General features: G+C 54.2%; 1 protein-coding gene across 1 annotated transcript in view; it reads left to right on the forward strand.

Moving 5' to 3' along the window:
* Positions 1–19,477, forward strand: part of SMAD6 (SMAD family member 6) — a 73,528-nt gene that overhangs the window by 5,938 nt on the left and 48,113 nt on the right. The window contains exons 2-3 of the mRNA XM_012758685.2: positions 3,388–3,444; positions 7,151–7,231. Coding sequence (XP_012614139.2) covers positions 3,388–3,444; positions 7,151–7,231 — 138 coding nt within the window. The remainder of the gene's footprint in view (positions 1–3,387; positions 3,445–7,150; positions 7,232–19,477) is intronic.

The following is a 19,477-nucleotide window of genomic DNA, read 5'->3' on the forward strand; positions in this document are numbered from 1 at the left end:
CAGAGTGGACCGAGGGCCTGGCAGCAGCTCATAGTTTCTCTTCTGACCTTTTGTCTCACCCACCAAGTGTCCCACCTTGTCTACCCGGGTTCATGTCCTGGGACTCCCATCATTCCGGATCCGTGGCCACTTGGGGGTGGAGCGGGAGTGGCAGTTAAGACTTAGCCTGATATTGTTCATAGTACATTGTTCCTAACAGCCAAAAATTAGAAACAGCCTAAGTGTCCGTTGCTGATGAATGGACAAACAAAATGTGGGACATCCAAACGATGGAATATTATTCGGCCATAAAAAAGAATGGAGTGCGGTGCTGAGACATGCTACCGCATGGAGGAACCTTAAAACTATGCTACGTGAAAGAAGCCAGGCATGAAAGGCCATGTATGGTATGATTACGTTTATATGAAAAGTCCAGAATAGGCAACTCTGTAGAGGTAGAAAGTAGATTAGTGGCTGCCTGGTGTTTAGGGGTTGAGGGGGTATAGGAAGTGACTGCTAATGGGGACAGAGTTTCTTTTCACCATGATGAAAATGTCCCATAATTAGATTGTTGTGATGGTTGCACAATTCTTGAATGTCCTAAAAACCACTGAATTGCATATTTTGAAAGAGTCAATGTTATATGTGTCAATTACATCTAATTAAAAAAAGAAAAAAGGGTTACATGGTATTAGCCCCTAACTGGCCTCCCCCTTAGTTTTGTTGAAGTAGAGTAACATCTGCAGCTACCTTTGGGTGTGGCCTCGGTCCTTTGCCAGGTTGGACCTCAGTTTCCCCATCAGTAAAAGGAGTTGAGTTGGGTGAACCCTAAGGCCCTTTCTGTCTCTCACATTGTAGCTCCCTGTGTTGTGGGGTGGAGTCTATAAGCCTTCATGCTTTTTTATGGTTGAGAATGGAATTTAGTGATAGCTCTCAGTCTCTGTGGTTAAAGAATTCTGTGCAAACCATTTTGCTGCAGCAAAGGGGGGCCTGGTGAAGGCCCTCCTGAAAGCTTTGCAGTCTCCTCTCTAGCTGGTGTGCCTGATGGTTTGGGTTCATAGATTTTCTTTCTGTCTCACTCATGACATTAAGCCCCCAGCTTGGGTGTGTCATGTGTTACAACTCAAGGCCCAGGTGGCTCCTGCAGGGGGACTCATGAGCCCTTCCTGCCCCCTACCTTTTGGGTTCCAGGTGAGCAGCTCCTGGAAGAGATGCTAGGGTTGGTTATAAGGGTTTGAGCTGCCACTGCCCATTGCTGCCAAGTTTCACTTTTGGGGACAAATCTGGGGGATGAGGGGCAAATGTCCAGAGCTCTGTGCCATGTGTAGTCTGGGGCTCAGCCAATCCAATCAGATTTTTGCAAAAGTAACCCTAATAGAGGAATTGCAGGCTTTCTGCCAAGTTCTCGGGAGAGTAGTGGAAAGGGCGTGAGGCTGGGACAGAGACCTGGCTCTGGTCCTGGCTCACACCCAGCTCCTGCTGGAGCCGCTTCCACCTGCCAGGCCTCAGTCTCCTCCTCTGTGCAGTGGGAGGACTGGCCTTAATTCTCTTTCCCCATGGAGCCCTAGCCCTTCCTGTGTCATGCCTCTTGTCCTGGGAGGCTGGCCTCTAGTCCCTCCTAGGCCTGAGGGTCTCCTAGGTACTCTTTCTCCACATCTTTGTGCACAGATGTGTCCACCTTTACCGTTACACTCATCATTGTTGTCTCTGTCCCCATTTCTCGAGCACTTTCTGTGCAGGTGGTGTGCTGGACCCAGCAGGGGTGAAGTGGGGCGAAAGTCAGGGTGCCTCTGGACTCCCCATCTCATTGGGCTGTAGAGCAGAGTCAGGCCTGAGCGCAAGTCCCAGCTCCATCGTGGACAAGTCAGTTTTCTCATCTGTAAAATGGGGATAATAATGCCATCTTATTTATTTCTTTATTTTAGAGAAAGGATTAAATAAAAATAGGTGCCTGATGACCACGATTAACCACTCTGTACCTGAGGTCTAAAGGAATAAAATTCAGTAAATAAAATCGCATGGCCTGGAGTAAGACACTGGATAGGCATCAAGCAAATGTTTGTGTCTCTCCCAGTGGCTGCTCCATGATTCACTTTTTCTTCTCCCTAACCCCTGTCCACAAAAGAGTCCCTGTTTCTAGACCTTAGAACCTTCACTTTGTTGAAGTAACTTCAGGCTGGAAAGGCCAGGGTGGGGAAGAGATGGAGCCTTGTTGGGTGTATGGAGCAAAACAAATGCTCCTGCAACTAATTGTGCCTTATTATAATTGCGAAAAACCCTTATTACCCCTTGTGTCATTACTGATACCCGCCTAATAATAGTTATTACCACTTTATTACCACTGAGAGTTTGTTTTAGTTTGCGATTTGATTGTGTTTAGTTTCATTTACAGAAAATGAAGGGTCATTTTACTCATGCAAATTGTTACTTAGTTTAGCAAATTGTTACTTCCAGTAAAGCAAGAGGCTAAGGAATTCTTCTGAAGGCAAAGTATATGTTTTTAAGGAGGAGTATTTTAGGCAAATGAAAAGGAAACCCAAAGAAAAATACCATAGACAATAGGGAATCACAGAGTCTGAGTTGGAAGGCTGGAGAGAGCTTGTGTTCCACTCCTGCTCTTCACAAAGTGGGGGGACTGAGGCCAAGAGCTGGCAGGGACAGGTTTAGGGCCTCCTATCAAGGTGTTGGAGCTGGGTTTGGCTTTCTGGCTCCCCACAGTTGCACCATCTTCTCCGTACCCGAGAATATTAGTTCTCATGCAGCTCCTTTGCAAACGAGTTTCTGTGTCTGGGCTTTTGCATTCAGCTCTGACTAGACTTGCCAAATTTAGTGAATAAAATGCAGGATGCCTAGTTAAATTTGAATTTCAAATAAACAACACATAATAATTCTGCATAAGTATGTCCCAAATATTGCAAGGGACATACTTAATACTAAAAAATTATGCCATGTTTATCTAAAATGAGATTGAACTGAGCATCCTGTATTTTATCTGGCAACCCTAGCTCTGACTTCCCCTGCACTTGCATTTCTCTAGTGATAGTAATAATAGTTACAGTTACTCTACTTGGAGGTATTTTTTACAGTGCCAAGTTACATACATTGTCCTGGCAAACCTGGGAGATCGATATCTCATTTTAGAGCTGAGGAGTAGGCTCAGAGAGGTGAAGCAATTTTCCTAAGGTCGCACAGCCCAAAGGTGGCAGAGCAGGGATTGAGCCAGGTCTGTCTGTACCTGTGGCTTTAACTGTTCTAAGAGATTTGGGCAGCAGAGGTGGTAGGAGAAAAGGAAGCCCTTCCTGGGGGGGATGAGTTTATTATTTGAGGAAACCGGTAATTAAAAGCATGTAGAACCCCAGGTGTGAGCTCCCCTACCCCGGCAGTGACATGCTGTCTCCTGTCTTCCAGAATCTCCGCCACCCCCCTACTCTCGGCTGTCTCCCCGCGACGAGTACAAGCCACTGGGTAAGTGCCTTCTTTCCTGCCCTTGCGGAGATATGTCCACATGGGGCTCCTCTACAGCCTCCGCCTGGCCTCAGTGCTGGAGGGCTGGAGGGGAGCGGTGGAAGCCACGCTGCTTACACCGAAATGGGGGGAGTTTTACAAACACTCCCACAACTGGGCCACAGCAGACCCAGCCTCTGCGGCAGGCGATTTACGTCTTGAAATTCCAGGGTTCATCAGGCGATTTACGTCTTGAAATTCCAGGGCTCATCATTAACCTCTCTGTGACCTTTAAACACGGGCCCGCCGGAGATGAATGGGTTTTGACTCAAGCATCTCGTTGGAGGTGGGCTGGTATTTTCTGTGTCTCGTTTCCTCTCTCCCCCGCCCTCCGCCTTGAGTTGTTCCCTTTAGTGTGTATTGATCAGCGGTATGGCAGATAGATCGGGGGTGAGGTCTTGGCTGAGAGGGCCTGTGTATTTCCCCCTTCTTTAAGCCGAGATGTTCACCTGAGCAGAAACCACAATCGCAGTGTTTGGAAAGGGTGTTTATGGGTGCACACAGCCCTTGGCGTGCCCGTCCCCCAGGTCAGCTTAGGGGAGGTGGCAATGGCATTTTATACAACTCCCGATCAGAGGCAGAGTGTGTTTTCTGTGACACCTGGGGCCTCGATGATCCGCCCGTATTCTGGGTAGATGCACGTGGTTTGACATGGCAGAGATTGCTTGTTCCCTGGCCCTCTGTTTCTGCTAGTGGGATTCAGAGCACGGATGGAGTCTGTGGAATCCTGGTGGTGGGGCGAGTTAGTCTCTTACTGTGCCAGGAGGGCAACTTTGTGACCCAGGCAGCTCCTGTGGGACTCAAATTTTAAAAGTCAGATGGCAATGATGCTGAAACCTTCCACCACAAACAGTGGGTTTTGTTTTGTTTTTTGGTCAATGCCTCATTCCACTATCGCGTCAGTATCATTTGGGAGGTGACTGCCTCGTATTGTAGACTCTCAGGCATCCACCCCTGCTTTCCTTCCAGGCTGCACCCCCTGTGAACTCAGACGTGCCTACCAGGCCCCTTTAGGAGACCTCCCCAAGCAAGGACGGCAGTGGCTGTCCCGGGAGGGTGTGTGAGTCAGTGGCTGAAAACCATAGTGGCTTCCCCATTGTTTGTTCCAGAAGTATGACCATCCCGTGGATGGTGGAGTTTTAGTTCTTTGGGGAACTGGAGATGTCATCTGTTGGGACCCTGCCACGTAAAAGCTGAGGGATCAGGCTGAGCCAGGGGGAGGAGCTGCCCAGCTAAGGAGCAGCAGGATTGAGCCACAAACCCAGGCAGCCCCCATTCAGGCCGGTGGTTCCCTGTCCTTCCTTTGCAGGCCTGTCTCAGCATTTCCGAAGTTGGCATAATTGCACTAGTTCCATTAGAGAGAAAAAAAAAAAAGCCCTCAAAAGTTCTTGGTAAATGTAGCAGCTCAGTGTGAATGGCAGGCGTAATAGTTGCCTTGGGGGTTTGTCAGTCAGCTTGTATTAAAGCAGCAAAGCCAGGATGCCTGCACAGTGACCATTCGGAAGCCAACAGGTATCTCTGTTGTTTTACAAATGGGACAACTGAGGCCCAGAAAGAGGAAGTGACACTTGCTGGTGGTCTCATAGCTCAGCATACCACCTATTTTAATACGGCTTACAAGCTGAGAACGGCTTTTCTCTTCTGAGCGGTTAAGAAAAATCAAAAGAAGAATATTTCGTGACACATGAAAAATTACGTGAAATCCCGATTTCGGTGTCTGGAAGTACAGTTTTCCTGGCACACGGCCGCACGTGCCTTTCCGTGTTGTCTGTGGCTACTTCCGGGCTCCGGCGGCAGCGCTGAGTGGCTGTGACAGCGTGTGGCTCGCAGAGCTGAAAATCTGTACTCTCTTACAGGAAAAGTTGGTGGCCCTGCTGATGCTTGGCTGATAGTGGAGGGTGGGACTCAATCCTGGGGCTCCAGTTTGCAGACAGGGTCCCTCCTTGGGGCTTCAGAAGGGATGGAGGTTTGGGGACGTTCTTTTCTGTGACAGCCACTGCGACACCATCCGGGGCCTCACTGGAAACACTAGGTGTGAGGGTTTGGCGAGGGTGCGATAAGGACTTACTAGCTGTGAAAGGTGGAAACCACTTGTCGTTCGGATCCTTCTGGAAACCTCGTGATGCTGTCCGTGTTGGCTCCATGGCAGTTCACCACGAAGCAGGACTTGGCTCGTAATGCTGCTACTTCAGATGGGAAATGGCAGCAAGGCCTGTGCATCGAGCACTTTGGGAACATTAGGTGTTTAAAACCCTTTTAAGAAGTTCTCACTTAGGCATTGAGCATTTCTTTCTTTTTTTTTTTAGATTTGCTGTGTGTCCTTATTTTTCTTCTAACACATTTTACCAGCAGATAACTTTTTCATGCCCTGATAAATACCCCAAGTTATTTTTTTGTATTATTTTCTTTTCCTTGCATTGTTGCTTTTTCATAAACAAAAAAGCCAGTTCACTTCTAAGCCTCTTTGATCACATGAGACCAAAAAACAAAATAAAACCCAGAACACCCAGTCAGCATCTGGCAAGTGGGAAATGAAAAAAAAAAAAAGGCCAAATTGGTTAATGTTTCATTTTCCCACTCCCCAAGCCATGTGGTAGAGGGAAGAAATTCCTGCAGGATCGAATGGAATTCTAGCTAGCTAGGGCCTAAGCTAACGGTTCTGTCCCAGGAATCCCTTGCCTGGAGTGGCTCTGCTGGGCCAGGTGGGGCCAGGTGGGGCTGGCTGAGCCAGACCTGGGTTGTACTGGGTGGTAAGAGGAGGGGTGTGCTCTAGGCCTCCGGGAACATGTCTTCCAACTCTTGGACAGACCTGTCCCTTAACGGGGACAACACCCATTGCTGGTAGCAGAGGCACCGGCCCAGGAAAAATTTTCCAAGTCTGCCTGTCTCAAAAGGCATTGGCTTGTCAAGCTGGCAGCTCAGTGTTCAAGAGAAATGTGCAAAAGAATTTCCCTTTCCCATCTAACTGCACTGCAGACTGGGGAAAACAAATAATGCACGCCATATGAAGCACTTAAAACTACTTAAAAAAAAAAAATGAATGCCTTAAGGAAAGCAGACCAGGCATTGGAAGTTGCTCTGTGAGCAGGTTTGGATGTTAGGGAGAGGGTTAGGGAGCGGGGGAGGGGAGAGAGAAAACACAGTTAATCTGAGAGCAAATGCTTGAGCCCTTAATTAGAGGGGTGTAAGCAGGACAGAGTGAGGATGGCTGGTGACTTGTTAAAACAAGGTTTTCCCAGCTCCAGCAGGAGGGAGGAAGGAAGGATAGAAGGAAGGAAGGAAGCAAGAAGGAACAACTTCAAGAATTTTAATGATTGTAATTAAGTACAGCAACTGAGAATTGTTTAGGGGCTTACTTTAACTTTACCCAAGAAGGCTCCAAGTTGCTACTTGCATGGCCCCCTGAACTTGGGTTATTTCTGTGGTCAGAGCAATTGGAACTTTTTCAGGTGCCAGGGTGGCAGCAGTCAGCATTTTCCAGAAGGGTTCCCGGGCTGGCTGGTCTGGTCTCAGGTAATCCCGGGATGGGCTTACAGAGTGGCAGCAGAATGTTGCGAGGGACACGCTGCCCGCCGCAGGCACACACACGCACGGATGCGTGAGAAAGAAGGAAAGAGCAGTGAGTGCCCCACGGCCAACTAAGTTCTCTCTGTCTTTCCTCCCGCAGATCTGTCCGATTCCACATTGTCTTACACTGAAACGGAGGCCACCAACTCCCTCATCACCACTGCTCCGGGTGAATTCTCAGGTTGGCGTGTTTTCTCTTTGCGTGTCGCTGCTGTGTTTTTGAACTTTATCAGAGGGGACCGGTGGGGCGGGGGCGCTCGGTGCCCGTCTTTCTGTTTCCCTTTTCCTCCCGCTTCTTGGATGGCAAGATTGCCAGCGTCCCGATCGCTGGCGTTGGTGGCGGTAAGAGCAGTCCGTGTGCGCGAAACCTGAAGATGCTGGCTTTGAAAGTGGCCCGTCCACCACGCTTTAACCGTGGAGAAGCGAGAAAAACCCAGCACAGGCCTCCAGCCCTGATTCTAGCGAGGGGTCCTGGTCTCCCGCTGCAAGAGGCAGCAAAGCGGATGTGTGACATCTTGGTCCTGTCCCCGCTCTGGGAGCAGGGGACCAGCGTGAAGGGCCAGGGGAGAGGGGAGGAGCGGGCAGCATGAGGTTGCAGGGAGGACCTGGCAAGTGAGGGGGTTGCCGAGGGCTGGTGGTCTCTGCGTGTCCGAGCAGTGCACGCTGGGACAGGAGACAGAACGCCGGTTGGGAGCCCCAGCCTCTGTAATTGAAAGCCGGCCACAGGGACCCCTGCACTTGGAGGAAGATCTCGATCAGGCTTCCCTTGAGGACAGGGAGGTCGATGTTGGGCCTATGGCAAGGTCTGCGGGCCCCTGTGGGAGCACGGCCTGGCGGTGTGCTGCGCTCGTGGCTGGGCTCCGTGCCGAGTGAGCCCCAGGTGGGCACGAACGGGTCGGCGTCTGTCTGCATCCGGGCCATCCTTCTCCCCCCACGGCCATGCCACCATAGCAGTAGGACAGCAGTCGGCATAGCATTTATCGGGTGTTTACTCTGGGCCAGGCCCTGTCGTCAGCCCCCGGGCTGGGGAAACCAAGAGGTCAAGTGACTTTCCCAGGGTCACACGGTGGCAGAGCTAATCTCCAGGGTCCACACCCTTCACTGCTGTTCTGTCCCCCACTCTTCTGCAAGGGTCAAATGTACCTTTGATAAATGTATTTCCCACAGAGTTCTGTCTGTCATCCTTGTCATACTCTCTCCGTGACTGTAAGGTGACAGTGCTGGCTGCTCACGGCTGCCTGGCCATGAGCCCTTCCCCATCCGCTCCCTGTTGTCACCACAACCCTGGGAGCCCGCAAGAGTATGATTACGGCGCTTTCAAAGACGGGGAGCCTGGAAGCCCAGGCAGGGTGCTCGTGGCGTAGCTGCTACTGGGCCCGTGTCTCCCGGGTCCTACTCCAGTCTGCCTTCTGGTCTCTGGTGGCCCCTCTGTTCAGGCCACTCCCTTCTCTTCTCTTAGTGTTTTGACTCTGTTTGGTTATAATCTCTTTCCCGCAAAGACCCAGACAGACGAACACAATTTAACATTTCAATCCATTCTTTTTCCTCTGCACCTACGTGGATGGAAGCCACATATAATTTGAAGTGAGGAACTTAACAGTATTTCTGAATTTATGATCCTATGTCATTGCCAACCCTTGGAGCGTATTTGAGTTCCATGGACCGCACTGGCACCATTGTCTGGATGGATAAAGAATTCTTTTGACATCCCCTCCCCCTGTTGTTAATGGAAACTTTGTACCTGTGCATACCTAACTGCCTTACAGTTTCACAGTGTGTTTGTAGACGTGGTCTCATTTGATCCCGGTCATCCCAGAGCAGGGCTGGTGTGTGGCGGGGTTGGAAGCAGACCCCAGGGCACCTGCAGGAGGCCCCGCCCACTCTGGTTCCTAGGGGAGAGCACCCCCTGGAGGCTGGGAGGTCTGCAGAGACACATCCTTCCCCCGTCCCAGGCCATTAGGCTTTGCTGGCTTTGGGGCCCAGTGGGCCTGTATTTGGGGTTTCTGCCCAGATGTCCCAGAGCGGAGTCTTTGGACCTGGACAGTGAGAAGGTGCCTGCTGCTCTTTCCTGTGGATGAGGATTGTGTGGCTCTCAGGAGACAGTTTTGCGTCCAGTGGCTTGGAATTCTAAGGGGCTGAAGGATTTGGGGAGAAAATGTGGATTTCCTCTGGCAAGGAGATCGAATGAGGTCTTGATGGGCTTTGGGCTGAGTTCTGGGCGGGCTCAGTAGGTGAGTGGAGTTCCCCTTTATGGTCATCCTGGCTCCTTCCAGGGATGATGTGCCCCTCCCCTCGGGACTCACTGTTCACATTTGCAAGCTTGCTCCATGGGTCAGAGCTGCCCTGCCTGCTGGAGCTCAGACTTGGGGCTGTGCTGGCCGTCTCGCTGGGGGACATGCTCAGGAAGGGGGGCCTTGGGGTGGGGGGAACGCTCAGACGGGCGACAGGTCATGGTGGATGATGAAGGCTTGGGTCATCCTGTAAAGATGGAGCACAAGGTTGTGCAGGAGGGCAGGGTGGGAGGTGATGTCAGAAAGATGAGGGGCAGAGCTGGGCACAGTGTGCTGAGCCAGGCCAGGCCTTTGATGTTCAAGGACAGATGATAATGATGATGCAGATGATGGCAGCAGTTGACATTTACTGATACTCACGACATGCCAGCCCACTTCACTGAGTGCCAGCATTTCCCATTTCATTGACAGCTCAGTGAGGCAGGTACAATTCTCCCCATCTTACAAATGAGGAAACTGAGGCTCATTGCTGGGCCGCCTGCCCCAGTTGGAAGTGGCAAGCTTGGGATGTGAGATTGGGCAGCATGACTGCTCAGCTCCTACCCTGAGGGCCCTGCCCAGTGGTCCACAGAAAGGGTCCCCATCCCCCGCCCTGAGCCAGACCCTGATGGGGGCAAAGTAGGCCAGGAAAAGGAGGCCGGGGACAGCCTGTCTTGATTTAAGTCCCAGGGTGGGGGTGAGAGGCCAGCAAGGGCACAGGGCCCTGTGCTCATCCAGGCCTCCGCTGGGCACACCTAGCAGACCAGCTGCCCACCCGCGGCCCCCTGCACCCTAAGGGGCTGCTGACCCTGGGACCCTGGTTCGTGGCACTGTCTGGGGACAGGCAGCAGGGTGTCCGCAGCCCCAGGACGGAGACCGCCCTTGTTTGTCTCGCAAAATGACAATTCAGTGCCTGGCCTGGAGCTGTCTATTTTTATCCAACTCCAAGGTCTCTGCTTTACTTTCCTGTCCTGTGGTTGAGGCCACTTTGGGGAATGGTGAGGGTTTTGAGGCTCAGTCCCAGGCCCAGGCAGGCAAGGACGCATGGGTGGGCAGGGCGAGGGCAGCAGGAAAGTCTTGTTTCAGCTCTCTGAATAGTAAGTTGACAGGACGCTCGTGTCTGCTCTCTACACCACCTCCAGATTTGGAACTGTGCCCCCCACTAAACAGACAACAAACTGAAGCTCAGAGGGAGCAGGTGACTTCAGCAAGGACACTCCGAGGGGTGTTAGAATGTGGTGATTTTACCAAATCTGAAGAGCCTTACACCTAGAGTCTTCAGTAGGATTTGGGAAAGGTTGAAAAACCAGAAGTCCTTTTTGGGGTGCCTTCAGAACTCTGGCACTCTGGTTTCCTGGCCTAACACAGGGCCTAGGCTGCTGTCCCCAGACTGTCCAAGGCCCTCTCAGGCCATTCTCTTGTCTGCACCATTTCCATTCCTTTCCCATTCCCTTGATTTCAGTTTAGTTTGGGGAGGAAAGCAAGAGGAGCTAATAAAGAAATTCATACTAAAGTGTGAGTGGCTGGTAGACAACCCTTTCCTTTGCACCTTAAAAGTAGAACATGCCATAACTGAAGAATTGCTGGACGAGGGGCCGTGTGGGGATGGCAGTTCTGAGGTAGGCTGGGGAAGGAGGGCAGGGTCTCCCGCCACCTCCCACTCTAGCCTAGAAGAACAGAGTGAGCGTGACACGAGGAACTTTATACTCTGGTGAGGGCAGGAGCCCCAGTCAGGCAGGACGGGGTGAGCTCTGAGCCACTTGGTGGGAGCTTGAGGTGGTGGGGCTGCCTCCTGACTCCTGGCTGGGGCGGGGCGGGGGACACCAGCTTCTGGAGGACCAGTGGCTGCCTTCTGGCATTTTATTCTAGTACCTGTTGGATAACTGCTGAAGTGTTTTATTAAGCACCTGCTGTATGCAAGGCATGGCGTATGCTGCCCATCATGGGGATTGGGCAAGTCTTTTCTGGTGATCTTGGCTGGATGTGCTGGAGTCTCAATCCTCACAGCATGCTGGTTTCTTTAGAGCAGGGGTCCTCAAACTTTTTAAACAGGTTGGGGGCAGTGCACTGTCCCTCAGACCGTTGGAGAGTGCAGCACACATTCCACGCATGCGCACTGTGGGCCCGGGACGAGTCGGCTGCTAAGCAGGATAGGCAGCATCGGCAAAAACACCTGGTGGGCTGGATAAATGTCCTAGGCGGGCGGCATGTGGCCCTCAGGCTGTAGTTTGAGGATGCCTGATTTAGAGCTACGTGAGTGGGGGGCAGGCCCCCCACTTTACTGAGGAGAAGCCCAGGGAAGGAGTTGGGGGCTGAGCTGGATGTGGATCCTTTCCTCCACCAACCAGAGTGTAAGCTCCCTGAGGGCACAGATCATTCCGTAGATTCTTGCATTCTGTAGGTTGACAGTTTGGGAACAGAGGCTCAGAGAGCTTAGGACACTGGCTGAGGGCCACACAGCAAGCATGAGCAGGTGGAGTCGGGTGGCCACCTAGGTGGGTCCACGCTGCTTGCCCAGTGCCACCTGGTGGGAACTGTGCCTGCCCCTTTGCCCGTTCCCCTCAGCAGACCCTCGAGGTGCCCTGTCAGTGCTCCGGCAGCTGGGCGAGGAGTGCGTGTGCAGTGTCCTTGATCGTAGGCCCAGGCATGCTCTTGTTAGACACGCTCATCTAATGCAGGCGCTGGAGCTCTGTTTGCCTGGGTACTCAGTGCAGTCGAGTCAGCGTGCACGGAGCCCCTGCAGTGGTGGCGGGCTCTGCACCAGTGGGTCCAAGCCCCAGCTCTGTGACCTTGGGCAAGGCACTTAATTGCTTTGTCCCTCAGTTTTCTCACCTGTGAAATGGGAATGATAACAGCATGTCCCTTGTGATGAGGGTTAAACGAGGTGATGCCTGTGAATTAGCCAAGACCTAGCACGTTGCATGTGGTGGGTGTGGCCGTTGAAGTGTTCCAGGCACTGGACCGGGGCCACACAGATGGAAATTACATCATCTCTGCCCTCAAGGTACTCACAGATAGGTAAAGATGCAAAAAGAAGCAAGAGGCATTCCAGAGGAAGAAGGGATTAGTGATGCACTCTTGGTGTGGTAGGAAGGCATCCCTGGGAGGCTTCCCGAGAGAGGTGATACCAGGTTCAGTTTTACAGGGTGAGTGGAAGTCTACCACAGGGGCAGGATTTGGAGGCTTCCAGGTAGAAGGAGCAGCACGTGCAAAGGCCTGGAGGTGTGAAAAGAGCTTGATGTCGAGAAACCAAAGGAATCTGGAGTGATTGGGAAGCAAAGCGCTGATGTCGGTGGGAGATGAGGCCGGGGAAGGCCAGGGCTTAGGTGTGATTTTTTGAAGTTTTTACTGAACCTATACACAGTGCGCCTATCAGTGTCCAGCATAGCGAACTTTCACAGACTGATCGTGACTGAGTGACGGGGCCTGGGTAACGTTGCTGCCGTATGTCGCCACTCGTTGCCTGGGTCTGGGGGTGCGGCATGCTGGGTGGTTTGGAAGGGAAAGCGGGAGGGCAGGGGATAGAAGGGGTTTCATTTGGCTTTGGAGAGCAGGAAGGACGTTTCAGCTGGAGCTTGGGGCGACTGGTGCCCTGATACAATCAGACCCGAACGTGGATCAGTCCCCATGGGTTTAAGAGGTGGCTCTTGGGTGTGGCCCGTGCCCACTCTGCTTACCTGCTGAGGTCAGGCCCCAGCGTGGGGATAGGGAACGGGTTGCCGCACTGATGCTGAGTCTGGCTAGGCACAGCCTGCTGTTTCTAATTCAGAAGTGGCCCAACCTCCTCGCCGCCCCTGGGCAGGGTGGGGGAGGGGCACTCGGCCCCCATCCTGAGGTTGACCGTGTGCACTACCCACCTCGGGCCCTTGCCACGTGTCTTTTTAGCTTTGATCAGCCAAAAGGAAGGAAAAAAAATCTTCCCACCTCCTGAGTATCTCACAGAGGGACCCTTACTCCCTGGGCTAGAGCAGAGCTATGAGGGGCAGAGGACAGGAGTAACAGGGGTGACTACAGCGGTGCCGGGGGACCAGGCAGTTGAGGAGGGCGTCCAGCCAGCCTGAGTCTGCCAAGAGGCAATGTGGGGTGGTGGACGGTGCGCCAGGGTGGGCTCTGGGCTTGGCTTTGCCCTTTCCCTGCTGTGCGACCTCAGACAGGTCCCTGCTTCTCGAGTCTCAGTTTGCTCAGCTGTACATTGGGGCCACCTGGTCACTGATCTCAGGGCCCCCCTTGGTGCCACTGTGCTGTGAGCTGTGGGCTCCAGGGCTTTGGGGGTGGCCAGAGAGCTAGGGTTTCTGCTCTGGGGCATCTTAACTTCTTTTATCATCACAGCGGTGGCCTGGCACAAAGCCAGGTATTGGTTTCCTGGACCCCCTCATCCCAGGGCACTGAGGCTTGGACACTCGAGTGGAGGCGCACTGGACTGATGAAGAACCCAAGGCCCAGAGAGGGCAACTGACTCACTAGAGGTCACATAGCTTTTAGACTCCTTGGGGCCCCTGACAAAGGACCTCGGGGCCATTATGATTCTTGGCTGTAGGCTTTTGAGTGACAAGTCAATGTATTGAATATTTATTAAGAGCCTACTGCATACCAGTGGCAGGTGGTACAAAATGGAGAAAGCCTGGACCTTCCCCTCTAGGTGCTGATGGTCTAGAAGAAGAGGCAGACAGGAAGCAAAGAATGGTGAATGACTGCTAAGTGCTGCCCTAGAGATGTGGCCAAGGAGAAGCGCTAGCACAGAGTCAAGGGCAGGGGACTCTGTTGGAGTGGGAATGGGGATGTTCAGGGAAAGCTTAATGGAGATTTAGAGTTGGGTTTTGTAGGATGAATAAGAGTTCACCGAGAAGACAACAGGCTACAGATTTCTTGTCAGGTAGAAGTAATAGCTTGTACAAAGGCAAGGAGGCTTGCAGTAGCACTGCATGTTCCAAGAGTTTGTGAGAGATGGGAGAATGGAGAAAGATGAGTTTAGGGAGGTTGTCCCGAACACTGGAGGAATGAGCTGGAACAGAGGGATCATGGTCATGGGGGCCAGGGAACCATGGGATATACTTGGTCCTGAGGGACCTTGTTTGGCATCCAGCACTGGACCTAGCCCTTAGCAGGGGGCCATCGTGGAATAAATGGATGAGAGAATGAATTTTTGCCTAAGGCAAAGAGATCTATCCCAGGAGAGCACATAGAATTACAGACAGATCATCATGCACATTCAATAATCTCAGCTAGCACAGAGCTCTGCGATATTCGTTTATGGCATACTCCCAATAATTCTAGCCATTTTTATTAGCCAAATTAAAGGAAAAAGTAACTAAGGCTCGGAGTGGTTAAGTAACTTGCCTGAGGTTACCCAGCTAGAAAGCAATAGAACTGAGACTGGAACCCAGGCAGTCTGGCACCTGTTGGGCTCCCAGAGTCTGATGAGGCATCTTCTGTGTCCCTGGGTACCCAAGATTCAGCATGAACTGTCAGCCAGGCCCCTGAGTGGCTCTCGTGGGCTGGTAGGTGGGTGAATGAACGAATGAGCAGAGCGATGGTGGGTGGGTGGGCTTCTGAGAGGAGGCTGCTGGGTGGGGGGTGTCGAGCACCTCCAGGGCCGCTCAGCTCCGACCCCTCACTGCACCTCAGTGGCCTGCATCATCGGGGCGACCGGCAGGTTTTCTGAGGAGACCTGGAATTCCAGAAGATGCATTTGGTCACATCCAGCCTAATCAGAACCATCTGCCCGCGGGGCCCCACAGCCCGCCCTCCCCCTGTCGCCACTGGCGTGCTTTCCACAGGCGTCTGTAACAATCGGGAGCCGCGCTCGAAAGTTTCCTTGTCAGGGTAGAGTGGCTGTTGCCAAGAGCTACTTCTTTGATGCAGAAAATGTATCCTGAAGGCACTTTGTCAGATGTTTTTATATTAAACATTTTCCCTCCTTGGCCCTTGGCCACCAAGGGAAGCATTGCTTTTCCAGTTGCCCTTTGTGGAAAGAATTCCTGATACTCACGGGCCAGCTCCCCGTGCCCCCAGCCGGGGCCTGGCACCGTCCCACCAGAGAGGGTAAGGCCTCGGGGCTGGCACTGATGCGGAGCGGGGCTGCCCTGGCCGGAGGGAGGGCCCCACCCCCGCCGTGTGGCAGCAGCTCCTGGGTTCGGAGAAACAGAGGTCTTATGTCTGGAGTGGACATCAAAGCCACAGGCCCAGATTGCAAGGTGAGTCATTGCCAAGGCTTTAATTGATCTTTAAAAGGAGAGGTGGGAGCTCGCAGATAGGGGCCTGGAAGTCATTTTGATCCCTTAGAGTTGGCCGGGGTAGTGCCGGCGCTGGACCGAGCAGGGAGAGGCCGGGCTGTGGGGCCTTCCGTGCCAGGCGGGGCGGAGGGAGGGGAAGCTGGCTCCGTCACACAGCCCAAAACCAGGAGGGGCCGGGCCGGGCTGGTCTGGGGACACCACTGGGCGTCTCAGTAGCCGAGGGAGGCAGCTGAGGTGAGGGATTTTGCTGGGCAGGTGTGGCCAGTGAGGATCACTGGAAGAGGGACCGGGGTGGGGCGCAGCTCTTCTGGCTCCGGCCTCTTTGGCAGAATGAGGTGACGTGGGGCGCCCAGCAGGCCCCTCCGCAGACAGCTGCCACACAGCCCCTCGGTGCCTGTGCCCAGGGCGTCCCGGGTCTGGTTCTCCCCGACCTGCGGCCTGTCTCCACTCACCGTCCTCAGCCCTGCTGTCCACTGCCTCGTGTCTGGCGGTCAGGGAAGGTCCCCGGCCCAGTGTCCGTCCTGGCCCTCCACTCAGCGGCTGGAAGCACGTGTGCTCTAGACCCTGGGCTCTGCCTGAAGGCCGAGGAGGCTGCTGGGCCTGAGCCATGTGCGGGCTCCACCCCAGGTCTCCCCTGCAGGATCGCTGGAGAATAGGGAGCACTGCTTCCAAAGGGAGGACCCCAGGCTGCTCCCAGAGGGCAGATGTTGGGAATGGGGGTGGGAGCTTGACTCTGAGGGCAGGGCCTGAGCCTCCCCTGCCCAGCGCCCAGCTCAGGCCTGGCGTGCAGTAGATGTTGGGATCGTGTTTGTGATTCGCAGAGGGATGCACTCCCCTTGCCCCCCTCCAAGGGATCAAAGCAGAACAGAACAGATTGCACAGAGAGACTGTCCTTCCCCACACCTGGCTGTCTCAGCTCACGTCATCTGTCCCTGGCCCAAGGAGACTCTGACGGGCTGGGGGGCTGGGGGTGGGATCTCTGGGGCCACTGCTGCTGTTTGAGCTGAGACAGGAGCCCAGGAGGGTGGGGGGGGCCCAGGCTCTTCAGTAGACAGCCCCCATGTCTTTGCACCTGGCTGCCTGGCAGTGTCTCGCCTGGCTGCCTTCCCCTCACAGGACAAAGGCCAGAGAGGCCCCAGGGCCTTCCCCCAAGTCTGAAGATAGTGCCCTATCCCCCAAGCCAGGGGGCCAGAAGACCCAGGTCCTAGTGCTGACTCTGTCCCACATCTCTTAGTGGTCTCAAACTGCTTCCACTTGGCCTGCCCATCTGTCAAATGGGTCACTTGACCTACCTTATTGGTTCTTAACCCTCTCTGTACCTCAGTCCTCAGAAGAGGTTTTTTAGAAGCTCAGACGCCATTCCGGAAATGCCTGGGGCTGGACTGGGCATTGGGTTTTGTTTTTTTGTTAGTTCCCCAGGTGACTCTAACATGGAGTCTGGTTAAGGACCAGGTCGAGATGGACCTGGAAGGGACCCAGAGCACCCTGGCCATCGTCCCCTCAAGACAGGCGTCCTTTCTGTGTCTGGACCCTCGGCGCGTGCTTCTGGGCGTGGGCGCACGCGGCGTCCAAGACAGCCTGTTCCATTTGGAGCTGCCCTGGCCCCGTCACTGTGGTCTTGTGTCCTGGGGGTCTATGTCCATACGAGAGCACCGAAGCGGTCACGTCTGCCCATGCCTCTGAGCGTCACCAGGTGCTTACGCGTCAGATTCTTGCCACCGCCTGGGGAAGCCGGTGTTGGAACATCCCGTTTTCAGATAGGAAAACTGAGTCTGGGTGGCTACAGTGACATTCACTTAGAGACACTCAGCTAAAGCTGAGCCTCTGCCCACCTCCTGCGTCAGGACGTTGTCATGTCCGTCTCGTGCAGGAAGGCGGGTGTTCTGTGAGTGCCCAGGAGAGCTGGGCCGGCCTCGCCCGAGCCCTGGCACCCTCTGTGCCCTGGTGCCTCCCTTGGGTCTGAACAGCCTGACTAATAATTAACAAGGGCCACAGGGCTGTGTCACGGCCGCTTGTAGACCTGGAGGCGGGGCGTGGAGTGAAGGGTGGCACTGACCGAGGAGCGCTGGGGACTTGAGGAGGCCGGGTGACGAGCCCCGGCCTTGGGGCAGACAGACCTGCCGTCCACCCCGCTGCCCTTTGCAGCCGTTTCCCCCTCCGAATGGGGGCTCGGCTGCAGCTCCTGGGGCGTCATAAAGATCACCTATGGACAGGTCACGGCGTGCTCGGCACACAGTGAATGGGAACTAAGTGAATTGGGAGTCAGGTGTTCGTGCAAGGAGGAGAAGATACCCAGGGGGCGCAGGGCCTTCTCAGGAAACGTAGCATCTAATAGGAGGGACGGGGGGGGGAAATCCCATCCAAGTGAGGCCGGGCAAGTGCAGTTTCCTAAGTGGACGGCGTGCACTGGGAGGAGGCTGGGGTCAGAGCGGGGACTTGAGGGAGGAGGATCTCACCAGGCCATGAGGGGAAAGGGCATCCCAGCCTAGGGGACTGTTGGGCAAAGGCAGGGGGACGTGAGGACACTTGTTCCGGGCATGGGGAGTGATCCTGGCAGGCCGGTAAGAAATGAGGCCCACAGGGAGAGCCTTGAATGCCACTGCAGGGAGGGCGAGACTTCTCTCTGTGGTAGGCAGGGGCGGGCGGGAACTGATTGATAGACGGAGGACGGTGGCCTTCGAGACGAGGACTGTATGGCCCAGAATGCAGAGTTTTTTTGTTTCGCATAAACTTTTTACTGATGTGTAATATGTTCAGAAAAGTACACATATGACAAGTGAACAGTTTTCACCAAGGACATTCTTGTGTAACCACAGCCCAGATAAAGACACAGAGCTTGCCCTCAAACGCCCCTTCTCGTGTCCCCTTCCAGCCACTGCTGCCGGTCACTGAGGTCCATCCCGACTTCTCACACCGCAGTTTATGGCTTTGAATCGGATGCACACGGAGGCAGGCACCATGGGCGCCTTTAGCTCAGCAGGTGTGTGAGATCGTCCGTGCCGTGTGTGTGATGCCGCTGGCTCATTCTCACTGTGGGGACGTTCTGTGGGAATGAGCCACGGGTCTTCTAGTCTGACGTGTCCCTCCTACTATGGGTGCCTCCTACCGGTGGACAGTTCCCAGTCTGGGGCTCCTGCTCACGCTGTTACAGTAAATGTCCCTGTGCCAGCCTTCTTGTGGACACAGGGTCACACTTCTCTTGGGCGCAGCTGGGAGTGGCGTGCGGGCCGTGCGTTAGACGTGGGGCCGGCCTTGCTAGACACCCCGCCAGGCTGTTCCCCAAGACCACAGCGTTTCCATCAGAAATACCCTGGGGGGATTCGGTTCATTCCCCCCCTTGCCGACGGGGCCCTGCGAGGGGGCAGCGCCCGTCCTTGCCACTCAGACGAGCCTGCGTCCCGGCCCCCTGCCTGCCCGGCTCCCCCGGGCGGGATCTTTAGCTCCATATCCTGTCCTCAGGCCCTGGGCAGTGCACTCTGGGAAAAACAAAAAGGAGAAAAGAGTGAAAGGAAACTAAACATTGGAAAAGAAGTGTGTTTCCAATAAACTGGGCCTTTCACCGGTAGCCAAAACATTACATTCCTGTACCCCGGGAGCAGCCGGCCGGGTTTGCCTCTCCGGGCTGTAAATCTTGCCGGGAGTTGGGTCGGGATTGTCCTTGGGGCACACAGACAGGCAGTGTCCTTTGGGGCTGTGGCTCCTGGGTTTCTGGGGGACATGGCCATTTTTTCGGCGGGTTGGCTGAGCCCCAGGTGAGGGGGCGCCGGCCCCTCCTGACGGGGTCCCAGGCCCTGTGAGGCAGCACTGTGCGAGTTACCGTAAGGGGTTTCTGCGCCGGCCCGCCCCCTCCTTTCTTGGGTGCTTTGATGGGTTTGAGGTGTTTATAGGCTTGATTCACGACCGAGTTACCAGGGTTTTCCACGG

This window comes from Microcebus murinus, chromosome 6 (assembly GCF_040939455.1).
Source record: "Microcebus murinus isolate Inina chromosome 6, M.murinus_Inina_mat1.0, whole genome shotgun sequence".
Classification (NCBI taxonomy): Eukaryota; Metazoa; Chordata; class Mammalia; order Primates; family Cheirogaleidae; genus Microcebus; species Microcebus murinus.